This window comes from Sarcophilus harrisii, chromosome 1 (genome assembly GCF_902635505.1).
Source record: "Sarcophilus harrisii chromosome 1, mSarHar1.11, whole genome shotgun sequence".
Classification (NCBI taxonomy): domain Eukaryota; kingdom Metazoa; phylum Chordata; class Mammalia; order Dasyuromorphia; family Dasyuridae; genus Sarcophilus; species Sarcophilus harrisii.
In genome coordinates this window covers 591,590,074-591,605,760 of record NC_045426.1, presented here as the reverse complement: position 1 = coordinate 591,605,760, position 15,687 = coordinate 591,590,074, and the positions used below count along the sequence as shown (strand labels likewise).

General features: G+C 33.3%; 1 protein-coding gene across 2 annotated transcripts in view; it reads right to left on the bottom strand.

Annotated features, from left to right (window-relative positions):
* Window positions 1–15,687, bottom strand: part of EMC2 (ER membrane protein complex subunit 2) — a 60,817-nt gene that overhangs the window by 20,077 nt on the left and 25,053 nt on the right. For both annotated transcript variants that reach the window (XM_003760324.3, XM_031947118.1), the window contains exons 4-5: window positions 15,539–15,624; window positions 13,834–13,891 (exon numbers count right to left, since the gene is read on the bottom strand). In XM_003760324.3, the coding sequence (XP_003760372.1) occupies window positions 13,834–13,891; window positions 15,539–15,624 (144 nt within the window). The remainder of the gene's footprint in view (window positions 1–13,833; window positions 13,892–15,538; window positions 15,625–15,687) is intronic.

The window sequence follows — 15,687 nt, the reverse complement described above, 5'->3', positions numbered from 1 at the left end:
ATTTATTTAATCTCAGAAGACAGAAGTAATAGACAATTTGGCTATTTGTGAATAAGATAGAGTAAAGTTAGGAGAAAGTAATGTTAATTTCCATGTCCATAAAAGCCAAATTTTAAAAAATGGTAGGCATGAACAAGGGCAGGTAGTGGCTCAGTGGATGGAGTACTATAAGACCTGAATTCAAATGTGGCCCCAAATAATTACTAGCTGTGTAATCCTGAGCAAATCAGTCAACCTAGTTTGCCTCAATTTCCTCACCTATAAAATTTCCTTCAAGGAAGGAAATGTTAAACTATTCTTGTATCTTTGCAAAAAAAACTCCAAACGAGGTCACAAAGAGATGGACACAGATGAAAAGACTGCACAACAAGCATGCAAAATATGTACATTTCAATCACATTCATGTTATTTCAAGAAACAGAAAGTTCACAGAAATTTAGATATGATTTTATGGTCTGATTATAAATGAAGCTACATCAAAAATCATGAGAAATACTCAGTAACAAAATTCTACCACTACAATAATGAGTTCTCAGAAATGAGTTCTCAGTGGTAGCTAAAAAAGCTATCATCTATAAGTAGAATTTTTCAATAGATGTGTAAAAATGTATATGAACATGTAACAATAGTTTCAAAGAAATGAAATTCTCAAATGAGCCAAGGCTGGGTACTTATACATATATACATACACACACATACACACACACACAGCATTTTCTTTTGAAACAAGGTAGAAATGAGATTCACTGGTAGGACTACAAAATGAAAAAAACAAACGTGCAACTCATACTTTGGGGATCTATCACTTTATCAGGAAAAACAATCTTCAAAATGTTAAGTTTAGAATAAATATGGCCAAGAAAAAACTGAAAAAACAAGAGTAAAGAGGGAAATGAGAAGTAATTGCTTTGGCTGAGTAAATGGATAATTTACTGAAGCATGTAGCAATGTGTTAGCTACACAGAAAAAAGTGAAATCTCAATTTCACAAATATGTAACAACAGGAAGTAACTTTGAAGGTACTATGGTTGTGGTTTCTGCCAGTTCCAATCTAGACGCCAAGGAATTTACAGAAAATCTTAACTTTTGCCAGAAGGTTGTACAGTATAGAAGAATGTGAGACAAAAGTAGAGGGAGAGAGTGTCAAGAAAATCTTTGGAACTTTAAAATGGGCTTTTCCAGTAAAAGGTAGAACAGTGTAGAGATCTAAGGTGGTGGCAATATTAGAAGAGAAAATGGGTCTTACAGAAGAGATTTTACCACCTTAATATCTTTCCTCTATGCCTTCTTTTCCCCGACATTACTACTACCAAGGTGGCAGCCCCTTTTCACCCCTGGATTACTTCAATATTCTGCTATTTGGGTCTTCTTGCCACAAGTCTTTCTCCATTCTTCCTCCTCTCAGTTCCTAAAAGTTCTCTCTTAAAGTGCAGGTCTGACCATGTCACTACCCCCATTCCCAATAAACTGCAGCAGCTCCCTACTGATCCTATTCCTGAGATTAAATTAAAAATTTTTTGTTTGGTTATTAAAGCCTTCCCTTTACCTTTCCAGAATTCCCACACTTTCCCATTACCCTCTTCCTCATCTTTCTAATTATTGTACAATCTACTAATATTAGATTTCTTCCTATTCCTTGTACAAGACAATCTCCCAATTTCTTGCTGGTTGTCCATTTCCAGAATGTTCTTCCTCATCTTTGTCTCCTGGTTCCTTTGAACTTGCAACTAAAATTGTACCGTCTCCACAAAGGCTTTTCTGATTCCCATTAATTTTACAGTCTTTCCTCTTTTGGTTCTAATTCATCCTGCATATATCTTTTTGGAGGTAATTTTTTTGTATGTTATTTCCCCCCATGAATCTGAGAGTTCCTTAAAGAGCAAGCATCGTCTTTTATCTTTCTTTTATTTCCTAGAATACACAGTAGGCTCTTAATAAATGTTTATTGACTGATTCCAAAAAAATAATACTGACAACCATTATATTCTCATTGATTCCAGAATGAGTCAACACAGTGTTGATCAGGAAGAATTAAGAGAAGGTGACAATTCTTTACTAAGGCAGCCATGTGTCAACCACAGAATACACACCTGAGAAAATATGGAATCCCTAAACTGAAAACCATCACTTATTTTCTGGTGATTCATAAGTAAGGAGATAGAAGGTGGGGAAAAACAGCATTATACTTTCATCATCATAACTATCATAACCAAATACTATTATGGATTACAAAGTCCTAGTCAAAACCAAAACATTTTAGAATCATCAATAATGTTGGAGTTTTTATTTTTATTAAAACATTGTTGGCAATTAAGCATATGGATTTGAGAAAGCTGAAATATGAGAAATAAATAAATAATTTAGAAAATGATGTCTAAAAACATGGTTTGAATTTCTGGAGGATTCAACCTTAATGGTTTGTTTGTTGTCTTTCATTCTCAGAAAGAATCAAAAATGACATCACTATGTTGAGATCAAGGTATAGGGTGTCCAACTGTGGCTGATCAGACCAATATGAGTTCAGAAGCTTCTATTACAGGTAGGGCGCAAATGAACATTTGATAGTCTATATGAACATTTGAGATGGAGATGGTTCTAAACTTGTACATTTCACAATTCTTTTAAGCCACTGCAATTCTGCTTCACTTATAAAGCATAATGCCTTCTACAATATGGGCAAGAAATGCTGGATGGTACTTTTGCCATTATCTCCCACATCACTCAATCAATTCCAAAGTCCTTCAGAGTGTCCTTATAACGCTTTTTCTCATCTCCTTCATGAGAACACTTGCCATGCATGGATTTTCCATAAAGTAGTCTTTCAGGAAAACAAAGGTTTGGCATTTCAACATGTCCAGCTTGTGGAAGCTGCCCTCTCTATAAGTAGAATTTGGATGCTTGGCCAGTTTATCTCAAGAAAGGACTTCAGTATGTAGTACTTGATCTTATTAGGTGATCTTCAAAATTTTTCTAAGAATTCAACTAGAAGCTATCCTGTCTCTTTGTAAGGTACTAGTAAACTGTCCAGGTTTCACAGGCATAACAGATCAGCACAATAGCTTTGTAAACATTTGGTTTGCCAAGCAGTCTAATACTTCTTTCACACACACTTTCCTTTGGAGCCTCCAAAACACTTAATCAGCTCTGGCCATGTGTGCATCAACCTCATCATCTATGTGTACATCCCTGAGAAGTACACTGCCAAAGTAAGTGAACTTATCCTCAAAAGTCAAAATTTCTCCATTTGCTATAACCCAGGGCTTCTTAAACTTTTTCCACTAATGACCCCTTTTCAATTGGAAATTTGTTTTTATGCAGCCCCATCATTCATGCATATGCAGTTACAAAGTATGTATGCTATGTGTTCAGAGGTAAGGCTACAATGAAACTGCATGATGCAGTAAGGGCAAGTGCTGCCAGAAACACCTCAGATTCATTAATATGTCTGATATTGAATTTTTGTTCACAGCATTCAGAAACCTTTCACTATTGCCATTTTTTTTTGCAAATGCAAAATTCAATTATGCAAACCCACATGGAGTTATTACAGCTTTGCTATAATGGATGGCTCTATATATGGATGGTAATGATGCTGAGTGATAGTGAAGAAATAAGATGACATATATAAACATGTACAAATTATATGAAAAATTAATGCAAGGCAGTTTTGAGAGGGGGTATACAAGCAAATGGTGGAGGAACCAGGAAGTCTCCTTGAAGAAAAGTAGTACTTGAGCAAAATCATGAAGGAAATCAGAAATTCAAAGAGGTAAAGAAAAGGAAAGAATCAATTGATAGCAAAAGCAAGGAGAGGGAAGATAAAGCACCGTATGGGCAGATGCAACGAGCAAGCCATTTTGGCTAGACCTCAAGATATAAGGAAGAAAATGGAAGACTGAAATGGAAGAAAGGAGCCAAGTTGTGAATACTTTAATGTCAACAAAGATAGCTGTATTTGAACCTCAGAATAACAGTGAGTCACCTGAACTTAATGAATTGGAGATAATATAATTATACCTGAGCTTCAGAAATCATTGGGATGGAAGTGAAGAGGTTAAAATAAGAGAAACTGAGGAACAGTCCATCAGTGACACCCTTCTTTCAGCTACTATAGTGTGTGTGGTGTGTATGGAGAGGGGGAAAAGAGAGAGAAAGAGAGATAGAGGGAGAGAGGGGGACAAGGAGAAAGGGGGAGAGAGAGGAAGAGGAAAGGAGGGGGAAAGAGAGGGGAAAGAGAGGGAGAGAGGAAAGGAGAGGGAAAGAGAAGAGAAAGAAAGAGAAGGGAGAGAGGGGGAGAGAGAGAGAGAGGGAAAGAAGGAGAGAGGGAGAAAGGAGGGGGAGGGGAAGGAGACATTTTTCTATCCAGTCCTCATCTCTTTTTCTGCATATCACTTCTGGATCATCATTAACTAAATTTTTCTTCATACTCTGCCCTGTTAATTCCTTCTCTGCCAGAGAACAATTCCCTATAACATTTTTAGGGTTCTATTTAAAAGGGGGGGAGGGGGAAAACACACACCAATCTATAAATAGAAAAAAAAATTGATACTATATGAAATATTTCACACTCATAGATCCTTGCCATCCTTACCTATGCAAAGAAGTGGGGAGAAGTTTCTACTCATATCCCTTTGAGGCTATGTTTATCCTCTGTAATTTTGCAACCCTTATTTTCAACTGTTTTTGTGCTTTTTTGGGGGGATTAAGTCATATGATTTAAAAAATGCTTCAGTTTAAAATTTAGAGAAAAATTAATGATCTCCAAATAAAATGTAAGTTTCTTGTGTACAGGAACTACTTCATTTTTGCCTTTTTATCTGCATCACTTAGCACAGTAGCTGGTGTAAAGAAGACACTTTATAAATGGTTGTTGACTGATGGCTACAGGGTATGAAAGAATCACTGATTTATGAAAAGATCTAGATTTAAAATAAATGCCAAACTAAAATGCCAGCTTCATTAGTAAGTTATTCAATGAGTAGTCATGTTATTCACTATGTGTTTAGTTTAAAAAAAAAATCAAAGTTTAACTTCTGTGTGACCCTGTGCTTTCGGCCAGAACTCTGAATTTGAAACAAGGAGCTAAGTCAGTGGAATTGAGGAGACAATTGTAACCATCTAGTTTAGCATGGTTTAGTATGATTGCTTTAATCTTACAACAAACAATGGTTTCCTACTGATATAAAGATTGGATGTAAACTCGGTGTGGAGCATATAAGCAGGGACTGAGAGCCCCAGAGGAGAAGCTCTCAGACTCAGAGAAGACAAATGCATTAGAAGCTGGCAGAGACAGAGAAGACAAAGGACTGGTGGAAGGAGGTCAAGCTCTCGGAACCAAGGAGAAAAATAGGCCTCTAAGAAAGCTGACCAGGTCCCAGGAAAGGAGACAAGACTTTGAAAGATATAAAAGTGGTAAAAATAGAAGGGACTAGATAGGTTAACTGCTCGGGAGAAAGAGATTGCTTGTATAACGTCTCTACTGACAGAGAAGTAATCAGGTGGGTGCCAACAAGCTGTATTTGCCTTGTCCATCAGAGAGGGACAGAAAAAAAAAAAAATCTCAAAGCAAAGGAAAAGACCTAAGAAACATCTAACATTGAAAGAGCATGGCTGATAATGACAATGTTACAGAACTTCAAAACCCGCAGGAATCATTGGATTTCCTGAGATAAAAAATTGTTAAGATTGTTACAGAAATTCAGAACCAGCAGGAATTACTGGATTCCCTGAGATAAAAAATTGTTAATAAAACTGTTGCAGAACTTCAAATACCAGCAGGAATCACTGGATTTCCTGAGATAAAAAATTGTTTCTAAGACTGTTACAGAACTTCAAAACTTGCAGGAAATCATTGGATTCCCTATACATATGAAGTAATGGATAATAGATTCCTTTTAGACTATTTCTAGGACTTAAGGACATGTATAATTCCTCATGTTGATTCATATTATTTGGTACATCACTACTAGCCTGTGTTATTATGTGGTTATATAATTTATGTAATTATGTGTAATACCTCCCATTTTGATATTATGCATACCTGTTTCAAATGAGACCCTTCAGAAACCCACTAATCTGATTTGATTTCCTATTTCCTTTGGCGTTTTCATCTCCCTTTCAGAGTCGTCAGGGAGAGCGTGATCACCTCCTTTTATGGTGTTTTCACCCCTTTTTTGAGCAGTCAAGGAAGGTGTGATCACCTCCTTTTGGGGTGGGTTCTCACCTCCCTGAGAAGTCAGGAAGAGCTACCATCTAATGTTCTAAAACAAAAGGGCCAGAACTCTGAACTTGAAACAAGGAGCTAAATCAGTGGAATTGAGAAGACAATGTAACCATTTAATTTAGCATAGTTCAGTATGATTAATTTAATCTTACAACAAATAATGGTTTCCTAGTGATATAATGATTGGTGTATACTCAGCATATAACCAGGGACTGAGAGTCACAGAAGAGAAGCTCTCAAAGCCAGAGAAGATGAGCGCATAAGAAGCTGGCAAAGGTAGAGAAGACAAAGGACTGGTGGCAGGAGTTCAAGATCTCGGAACCAAGGGGAGAGATAGGTCTCTAAGAAAGCTAACCGGGATCCAGGAAAGGAGACAAGACTTTGAAAGAGATAATAAAGGATTTGGACTTTAACACCTGGCTATACTTATGGTGATTACTGAACTGAAACAAAACTGCTTCGAGAGACCCCAAGAAACCTGAACCAAGAGAACATTACAACCCTGAATAAGTTACATAAAGTCTTATGTTTCCAACAATTAAGACTATACTTTTAAAAATATGTGCTGACAATAGTTATTTCCCTCAGAACTTTCCTAGATGAATAGCATTCAAAGTCCAGAAAAAAAAAAAAAAATGGGGTGAAAAGAGAGCAGATTTTATTAGTCCCAACATACAGGATAGAAAATGACAGAAAATGAGAGAGAGAGACAGAGACAGACAGACAGACAGAAAGACAGAGAGAGAGAGAGAGAGAGAGAGAGAGAATGTGTATAATTATAGTTTCCAAGATAAAATCATTAAAAATTATTTGATTTGAACAAAATGTGTTTTATGATTTCATGGCAGTGATAGAAAACTTCCAAAAATATAGAAATATTAACTTTACAAATGTCCATTTATTTTTATTGGTTTTTCTGAATTTAATGAAGTCTCTCTCTCTTTTTTTGAGATTTTTAAAAACTGAAAAGAATGTATCTTAAAGTGTTATTGATAATACTTGGAAAATGTATTTTGAAAATCTTAATACATGATCAGTGTATGGCTTGATCAAATTTTTATTTGGTCCCAATAAATGGCACTTCACCTACCTAATATTCTAAACATTCAAAACAAACACTCAAATGATTACTGATCAACTATTCAAATCCAATCTTCTTAACAGTTAAACACATATATATACATATACATATATACATATACACACCCACACACACACATATGTATTTCATGGCTAAATATATACACATAGAGAAAATATATATCAGAGAAAAGAAACTTCTAAATAAAAACTGAAATTTAGACGTGAAACATGAATAGGAGTAAACTACTTGTTAAAAAATAAAAATAAAAACAAGACACCATCTTTTTTCTACCAAATTCTAAATTTTTGAACTCTTAGCATTCATTATATTGCCTAACTTCCTCACCTACTCTCTGCCAAGGAATAATGAAGAAAGATGAGTGCACTCACATGACAGAGAGACTCCTTCCTCAACACACAATAAAAGTAAACAGTAAACAGACAGTAAAAGACTCTACAATGAATGCTCAGAACCACAGTCATGATGTCTGGCACTAACAAGGCAGCATTATAATCTTACATTTGAACAAGGGAAAATAAAGAAACAATTATCAACTACATCTGAATGCATTACTATAATAGAGATAAATGTCTTAAGACTGTTATTTACTTTAGGGATGTTGGAAAGTCAAATCACAGCTTTTTTTCTCCTTACCATCTACACTATAAGATATTGGAAGGCCAGGGAGAGCTAATAAATAATCCCAATTATTCCAATAATATCTACTAATTACCTAAAACTGTGCTCAAGGCACAATGCAAAACACTGTGAGAACAATGAAAAGATTCATACATGCAAGAAACTAACGAAGATAAAAAAAAAGTCTATATGTGAATAATTAAAATATAAGTGTTCTCATATTTTCATTGATAATTTTATATTTCATCTTTGTTTTTATCATACTCTGTTTTCTCCCTGTTTATATAAATAGCCTAGAAGCCCCCCAAAGGCAAGGACTACACCATTTTAAATCTTTGTCTCAGCACCCAGCAAAGTCCCTTGCATACATTAGGCACTAAATAAATTTCCACTGACTTGAGAACTAAACTGCCTGGATCATTCTTGACTTTGGAGCCTCAGTTCAGCAGTGGAGACAGAAAGTTGAGTGGGGCAATGAAGTAATAAGAAAACAAGATGATATCCACAGTTTAAGAGAAAATGTGTGCAAATGTGTGCATGTCCATATGTATGTTTGTGTTTTACTAGTAGGAAACATTTTATCTCATTTTCAGGCAGTAGAGTAATCAATAGAAAAGATTAAGGGAATGATAGCAAGATGACAATTATTTCAGAAATGAAAATTTAACAGGCTTCATTTTCCTTTCTGCTATTACTGATATTACTATAAGTCATGAAACTTGAAAGTACAATATAGAAATAATGAAGACAGCACTCTTCTTTTATAATCTTGGAATTTAAGAGTGTTTTACACTCAAAATTTTTCATTTAGTAAACAGCTAAAGTAAAATAATAAAGTTAAAATTTAAAGATGATTTATCCAAAAATAATAACTGAAGCTAACAATCTAAGGCATAAAATGCTTGATTCTATATATTTTTTTTTTTGGCTGAGGCAATTGGAGTTAAGTGACTTTCCCAGGGTCACACAGCTAGGAAGTGTTAAGTGTCTAAGGCCACATTTGAACTGAGATCCTCCTGACTTCAGGGCTGGTGCTCTATCCACTGTGCCACCTAGCTGCATCTTGATTCTAATTCTTAAAAAGTATTCCAATTACTAACCAATCCCTCAAACTCTTGGGCTATTAGATTCAAAGATAAATTCAGCTCCATAAGTGAAGTAATCATACAATAATACTATAAATATAATTGTTTTAATGGAAGCTAAACTTTTTAAAGAGGATCCTAATTTTACTACGACAATTGATAAGATGATTAAAATGAGGGCATTTCAAAATGTTAACAACTCATTTTGGTTCCATCTTTTAGGGGAAGGGGAAACAGACAAAATAGAAGCTCTTTTAGTTTTGTCAGTTTTACAAAATACTCAAAATTTTCCCAAAGGACATTTCTCAATCAGGTATCCACAAAATAGTAAAAATCTTGCTAAAGAAATCTTGCTTTGTGATAAGACAATATTAAGAGCAGAGATCTCTACAAAGAGAAAAATGCAAACAGCAAAGAAGTTCTCCATAACAGATTATTTAAGAGACCAACATTAATTGTAAATAATACATCTAATTTTATTTTATAAAAAGGAAATATACAAAAATTCATTCTGGGGGTTGACAGAAATCAAATATATTGATTTTAATTTATTTTATTATTTTAATCCTTCAGATAATAGCCATTCTTGACTAACACATTTTAAACATGAAAGTAGATGGGCTAGAATTTAATAATTTAATGTATTTTATTTCATGTTAAGCAATAATTAGCTTTATATAACTATCAAGTATTTTCATTTTTCAAAATATGTACTGAAACAGAATATGATTTTTATAAGACTTGACAGAACCAGTATCTAGGTTTTACATGCAACCCTTGCCAAAGAGAAAAATGTTAAAAATATCTGAGCAACTCCATGTGTCTTCACACAAAGTGCTACAATATAAACTAAGGTAAATGCCAAAATAAGCCTAGTAACTATTTCTGTTTAAAATCTGAAACATTTATTTTCTTAAGGAAGCCACATGTATGCCTGGAAATAATTAACAGGTAGATGACTAAACAATTCAAATACTTGACAACTAATCAAAAGTTAAATAGAAGCTTTTACTTAGTAAAAAGTGAGATTAAGGGAGACTATTACGAAACTATCTTACAGAACCAAAATTGTTCCACATTAAATGTTTCTCCATCAACTGAGAAATGATTCAACAATCCTAGAAAGCAATTTGGAAATATGTTAAAAAATGTCTATAGTCTTTGACCCAAAGATTTCTCTGTTATAGGCACATAATCCCAAAGCACTAATTGATAAAAACCAAAAAGACTTCTGTATATCAAAATGATAATAGCAACATTTACATAGTGTCAAAAAGTTTTGTAATGTCAAAAACCTGGAAAATATAGTTATGCCTATACATTTGTGAATGGCTAAACAAATTGCAGTATATAAACATAATGAAATAATACTGTTGTCTAAGATACAATGAACATGATGAAAACAAGAGAGGCATGCAAAGACTTGAATTGCTGCTAAATGAAGAAAAGCCAAAAAATAACATATATAATTACAACAGTGTAAATGATAAAAGCAATAACCACAAAATATTGCTCTCTCACAACATGATTCATAAGGAATATGTAAAAAAAAGTATTCATGTATAGTTTTCCTCAAAAAAAATATTGTTTCTACATGTAACTGGGGAAAATAAATTAAAAACCCTAAATATTGAAAAGCCATAATTGGCAAAAAATACAGATATGAGAAAGTACCAGTCCTCTTTTGCAGAAGTAGGAAACTATAGAATGTTCTATATAATATCAAGCTACACTGGACTGTTTTTTTTTTATTTTATTTTTATTCTCTATTGTAAAAGATGACATTTTGGGAACAGAAGAGGGGAAAAGCTGCATAGGGTAATATTGGTAATTTTGTGTCTTTTTTTTATTATTATTTACAAAATAATCAGGGTTAAGTGCCTTGCCCAGAGTCACACAGCTAAGTATCAAGTATCTGAGGTCACATTTGAACTCAGGTTCTCTTGACTCCAGGGCTGGTTCTGTATCCACTGTTCAACCTAACAGCCCCAATTTTGGCAATTCAAAAACAAAGAGATCAATAAAAAATGGTTTCTTAAAAGTCATTTACATCTCTATTTCTAGAAGCTAAAGAACTCTGTTGCAACATACACATTTTATTTAAGACTTATTAAAACATTCTAAATATTGAGTTCAAAATCTGATAAAATTAAATGTTATATAGAAAACCCTACACAATTTTTCTTCTAAGTTTTTTTTAACTTCAAGAATCAAATAAAACCATTACTTAATATGTTGTGATTCAAAGTGATAGTTAACTATAAAAAGCTACATATCAATAATTCATAATAATGGAGGTTAGAACCTAGTTAGCCCATTAGAGGGAACTTAGCTAAATTCATTCCTCCAACATTCCCCTCCAAACATGTTTAAAATAATACTTCAAACCAAAATTTTGAAGTAGCGGAGCTAACAAAAGGATGAGATATTATTTCAACCTATTATGACCCCAGGATTGAAGACAATCTAGAGCCCAGGATCTGCAGCAAAAGAAACAGCAGCTGCAGCTTTAGCTTTCAACCCAGAAACAGTGGCAGGTTTGGATAACTAGTCAAAAAGAAATTACAGAGGCACTGGGTAGAGTTGGCATTGATTGGCTGCTCTATTGCCCACATAAAATTCTGGGCCACAGTTTCAGGGTGGAAAAGAGAATTGGGATTTGTTTCCAAGAGAGCAAAAGCCTGGTCACAGTTGCAAAGCTAATCAAGCCCTAGCAATTGCAGCTACAGGGAAGCAGGAAAAGGATAAAGGGGGGAAGGGTGACTTTGTGGATAAAAATCAGAGAGGAAAGCACCTTTCCCAAAGACCACACCACCTTGGTAGAACCAAAAGCTTGCAAACCCCAGAACTAGCTCTGAAGATAGCAGCACAAAACAAAGAAAAGGAAGTCAATAAAATTAAAGTATTTATAATCTGAGAAGACACATGTAACTCTTCAGAATGTCATCATTATTAGGGGAGTTACAAAGTTTCTACATAAATAAAGGGTTTATCCATAAAATGGAAACAGAAGAATGAATTAGAAATCAGAATCCCACAATAGTAGTTTACAAGACACAACACAGTGTTAAAATAAAAGGCTGGAGCAGAAGTTATGCTGCAGCCTGAAGAAAAAAAAAAAAAGTAAGGGTAGCAATCAACATTTCAAATGAAGAAAAAGCAAAACTAGACCTAATTAAAAGGGATAATCAGGAAATTACATTTTGTAAAAGGTATCACAGACAATGAAGTAACATAAAAAATATCTACATAAAATTTCTATGATAAAATGTTCTCATTTCTCAAATAGATGAGAATAAAACTGAGTCAGATTACAAATATAAGAGCCATTCTCCTATTGACAGTCAAAAATATAAACAGACAGTTTTCAAAGAAGAAATTAAATTAAATCTATCTATGGTCACATGAAAAAATGTTCTACATCACTACCTATAGGAAAATTAAAACAACTCTGAGATACCATCGCGGACATATTAAAAATGATAAGTCCTAACAAGGAAAACAGATACACTAATGCACAACTGGTAGAATAGTGAACTGCCATTTTGAAAAACAATTTGTAATTATACCCATAATGTACATAACCTTTGACCCAGGAATAGCAATACTAGGTCTGTATCCCAAAGAGATCAAAGAACAAAGAAAAAGAAGTATATCTACAAAAATATTTAGAGCATTTCTTTTTATGGTGGCAAAGATATCTAGGGGATATTCATCAACTGAGGAATAGCTGAACAGTTGTAGCATATGATTATGATGAAGTTCTATTGTGCTACAAGATATGTGAAGGTGGTGATTTCAGAAAAATATGGCAAAGAACTATATGAACTAATACAAAGTGAACTAAGAACTAGGAGACCATTGTGCACAGTAACAGTAATGTTATAATGATGATTGTAAAAAAGTTGGCCATTCTGATCACCACAATGATCCAAAACAATTCCAAAGGACTCATGAAAAAAAATGCTGTCTACAACCTCAAGATAAAATTAATGAACTCTGAATGTAAACTGAAGTTTAATTTTCTCACTTTATCTTTCCTGCTTAAAAAAAAAAACAACAACACAATATAGAAATGTGTTTTGGATGACTTCACATATATCGTGTTGCTTGCCTTTTCAGGGCAGGAGGGTGTGGGTCAAAATTAAAAAAAGAAAATACTAAAAATACATGTTTTACACACACATACACACACAAAGCCTGTATGTATGTATGTGTGTGTGTATATATATGTATTTAAGTTTACAGTATATACATATATATTATATGCTAAATTATGTAAACTATCCATATAGAATATGCACACATGTATATTATAGTGTACTATATATACTATAGATATCTACTATGTATGTGTATCTACTATACCATACTATACATGTATATTACAGTACATCCTATATTCATATATACTATATGTATTTGTGTGTATGCTATCTATATAAAGTAGATACAGACTATGCATACACACACACACACACACACACACACACATACACACACAAATTTAGAAATCTGTAATAGTATCAGTTGGGTTCAGATCACAGAAAAAAAAAGACTGTGTAATTTCAAAAATTTAAATATCAGTACTTCTATTAATGTTTAATTTTAAGTAAAAAGTGGTAACACTCTCAAGAGTTAAAAAGTCCTAAAAGATGTTTTTTTAAATTTAGGCTCCAAAATATACCATATCCCCCTAAATACATCATTTCCCCCTTCATAATTTTTGAGATATTTGATTTTTTTTAATGAATCAGTGTTTTCTTAAACTTCATATTGTTTCTTCAACATAATCAACTCACTGTGTTTGTTGGATCCTCCTGTAAAATTCGATCATATAGCTGTATAGCATCCTCATACCTATTTAGGAAGAAACAAACATCAATTTGGAAAAAAAAAAAAATTAAAAAAAACTTGATTACAGATAAACCTGGACAAAGTCAAACCAGTCAAGTCCAAAAACCCTCATAATACATATTTGTTCATTTTGGTGATAAAATTGTTACAAATTAATTCCAAAAGAGGTAAACTAAGCCCCTCCTACACAGTCTCATTAAAAGTTGCAGAAAAAAAAAATTCTTATTAATGACTGATTTAAATACTGACCATAAGGTTAGAACCCAAAAGAAAAATCATAAAAATAGGAAGTCTTAGTACAAATAAATATAAGAATTGAATACTAATCTAACAGGTGCTTTAAATCACTAAGTCAAAAAAGCTCTATCAATATCTGTTATATTGAAGGATTCTATTATTAAGCTATTTCCTCATAGTTTTTGGTCAATATAACTTAAATTACATAAGTATTTCTTTAGCTTCTATTATGTATTACATGCTATGAAAAGAACAGAATGTAAGACATGGTTCCTATCTGCAAGAAGATTAATCTCTTTGAGGCAACAATATAAAAATTAAATGTTTTTTAAAATAGTACATAAGTATGTCAATATGAATGGTATACATAGTATGCTTAAGAGTTCTCTAGGTAATAATCCTGTATAATAAATAACTTCTATGGTCCTAGTTTATACAACATTACTTCTATAAAGAAAAAAAAGAAAAAATTCTTACAAATTGGACTAATTAGATAATAAGGTATACTAAATTACAGCATAATTTTAAGGAAATCCCAGAAATAATAAACAGACCACTTTTATATTCAAGAAAATCTCAGTTAAGTGGTAAATAACTGGAATTCTCTACAGTTCTCTTAGAAAAGCTATACTTAACATCTGTCAAATTTGGTGCTGATCCAGCTGACCTACTCATATTTGAGCTAGAATGATCATTACAAATTTAAAATCCTAAATTAAATTTAAATTTTCACTAGAATAGTTTTAAACAACAATAAATCAGGTAAATTGATCTTCATTTATCAACTAAGGGAAAAAGAAGTTCTAGTGCGGTTGCTTTGCTCCTTAGGTGTAATGATTTTTGTGGAGTTTTTGTTTCTGGTTTGGAATTGTTTTTTCTTTCTTTTTTTGGGTGGGAGACAAAGAGTGAGAGAAAATAAGAGAGGTTATTTCCCAAAGGATTCTCATTTAACCAAGTTATAACCCCACAAGGCTATTTTTATCCTATTCCTTCATAATTCAGACTTTCAAAAAAAAAAAAAAAAAAAAAGATTAATCCCAGCTGCAGCCTGCATTGGGCAACCTCATGAATGTAAACAGCTGCTTGTCATCATCATATCTACCATATAACTGTGGAGGCATGTGCACATGTGTATACATGTGCATATGTACATGTGTATACATGCACATGTGCATATCACATATACACACGCACACAGAGAGCAAAGATCTGTTTTCTATCAAAGAAACCTGGAGAATAGGTCAAAAGTCTGTGCCATTCTTACATGGCTAGTAGCAAATAGCCCTCTAATGACTACATAAATTTAGAAAGTCTTCACAAAGCCAGATCAGGAATTTAGTTCTATCCTTAAGGAAATTCTAACAAATTGTTAATATATTTTCTGGACTGAAATGTTTGAAAAGATTCTACTACCTTTCCATAGCTTCAAATCTCATGCCAGTTAGTCGTTTGACTCTGTGACTTCCAGGGAACTGTCTTCTTAGCTCCTGAAGACAAAACTGGAAGAAAAAAAAGTTAGCTGGGGAAAAACAAGGCTAAAATACAATTAATATGCTATACAT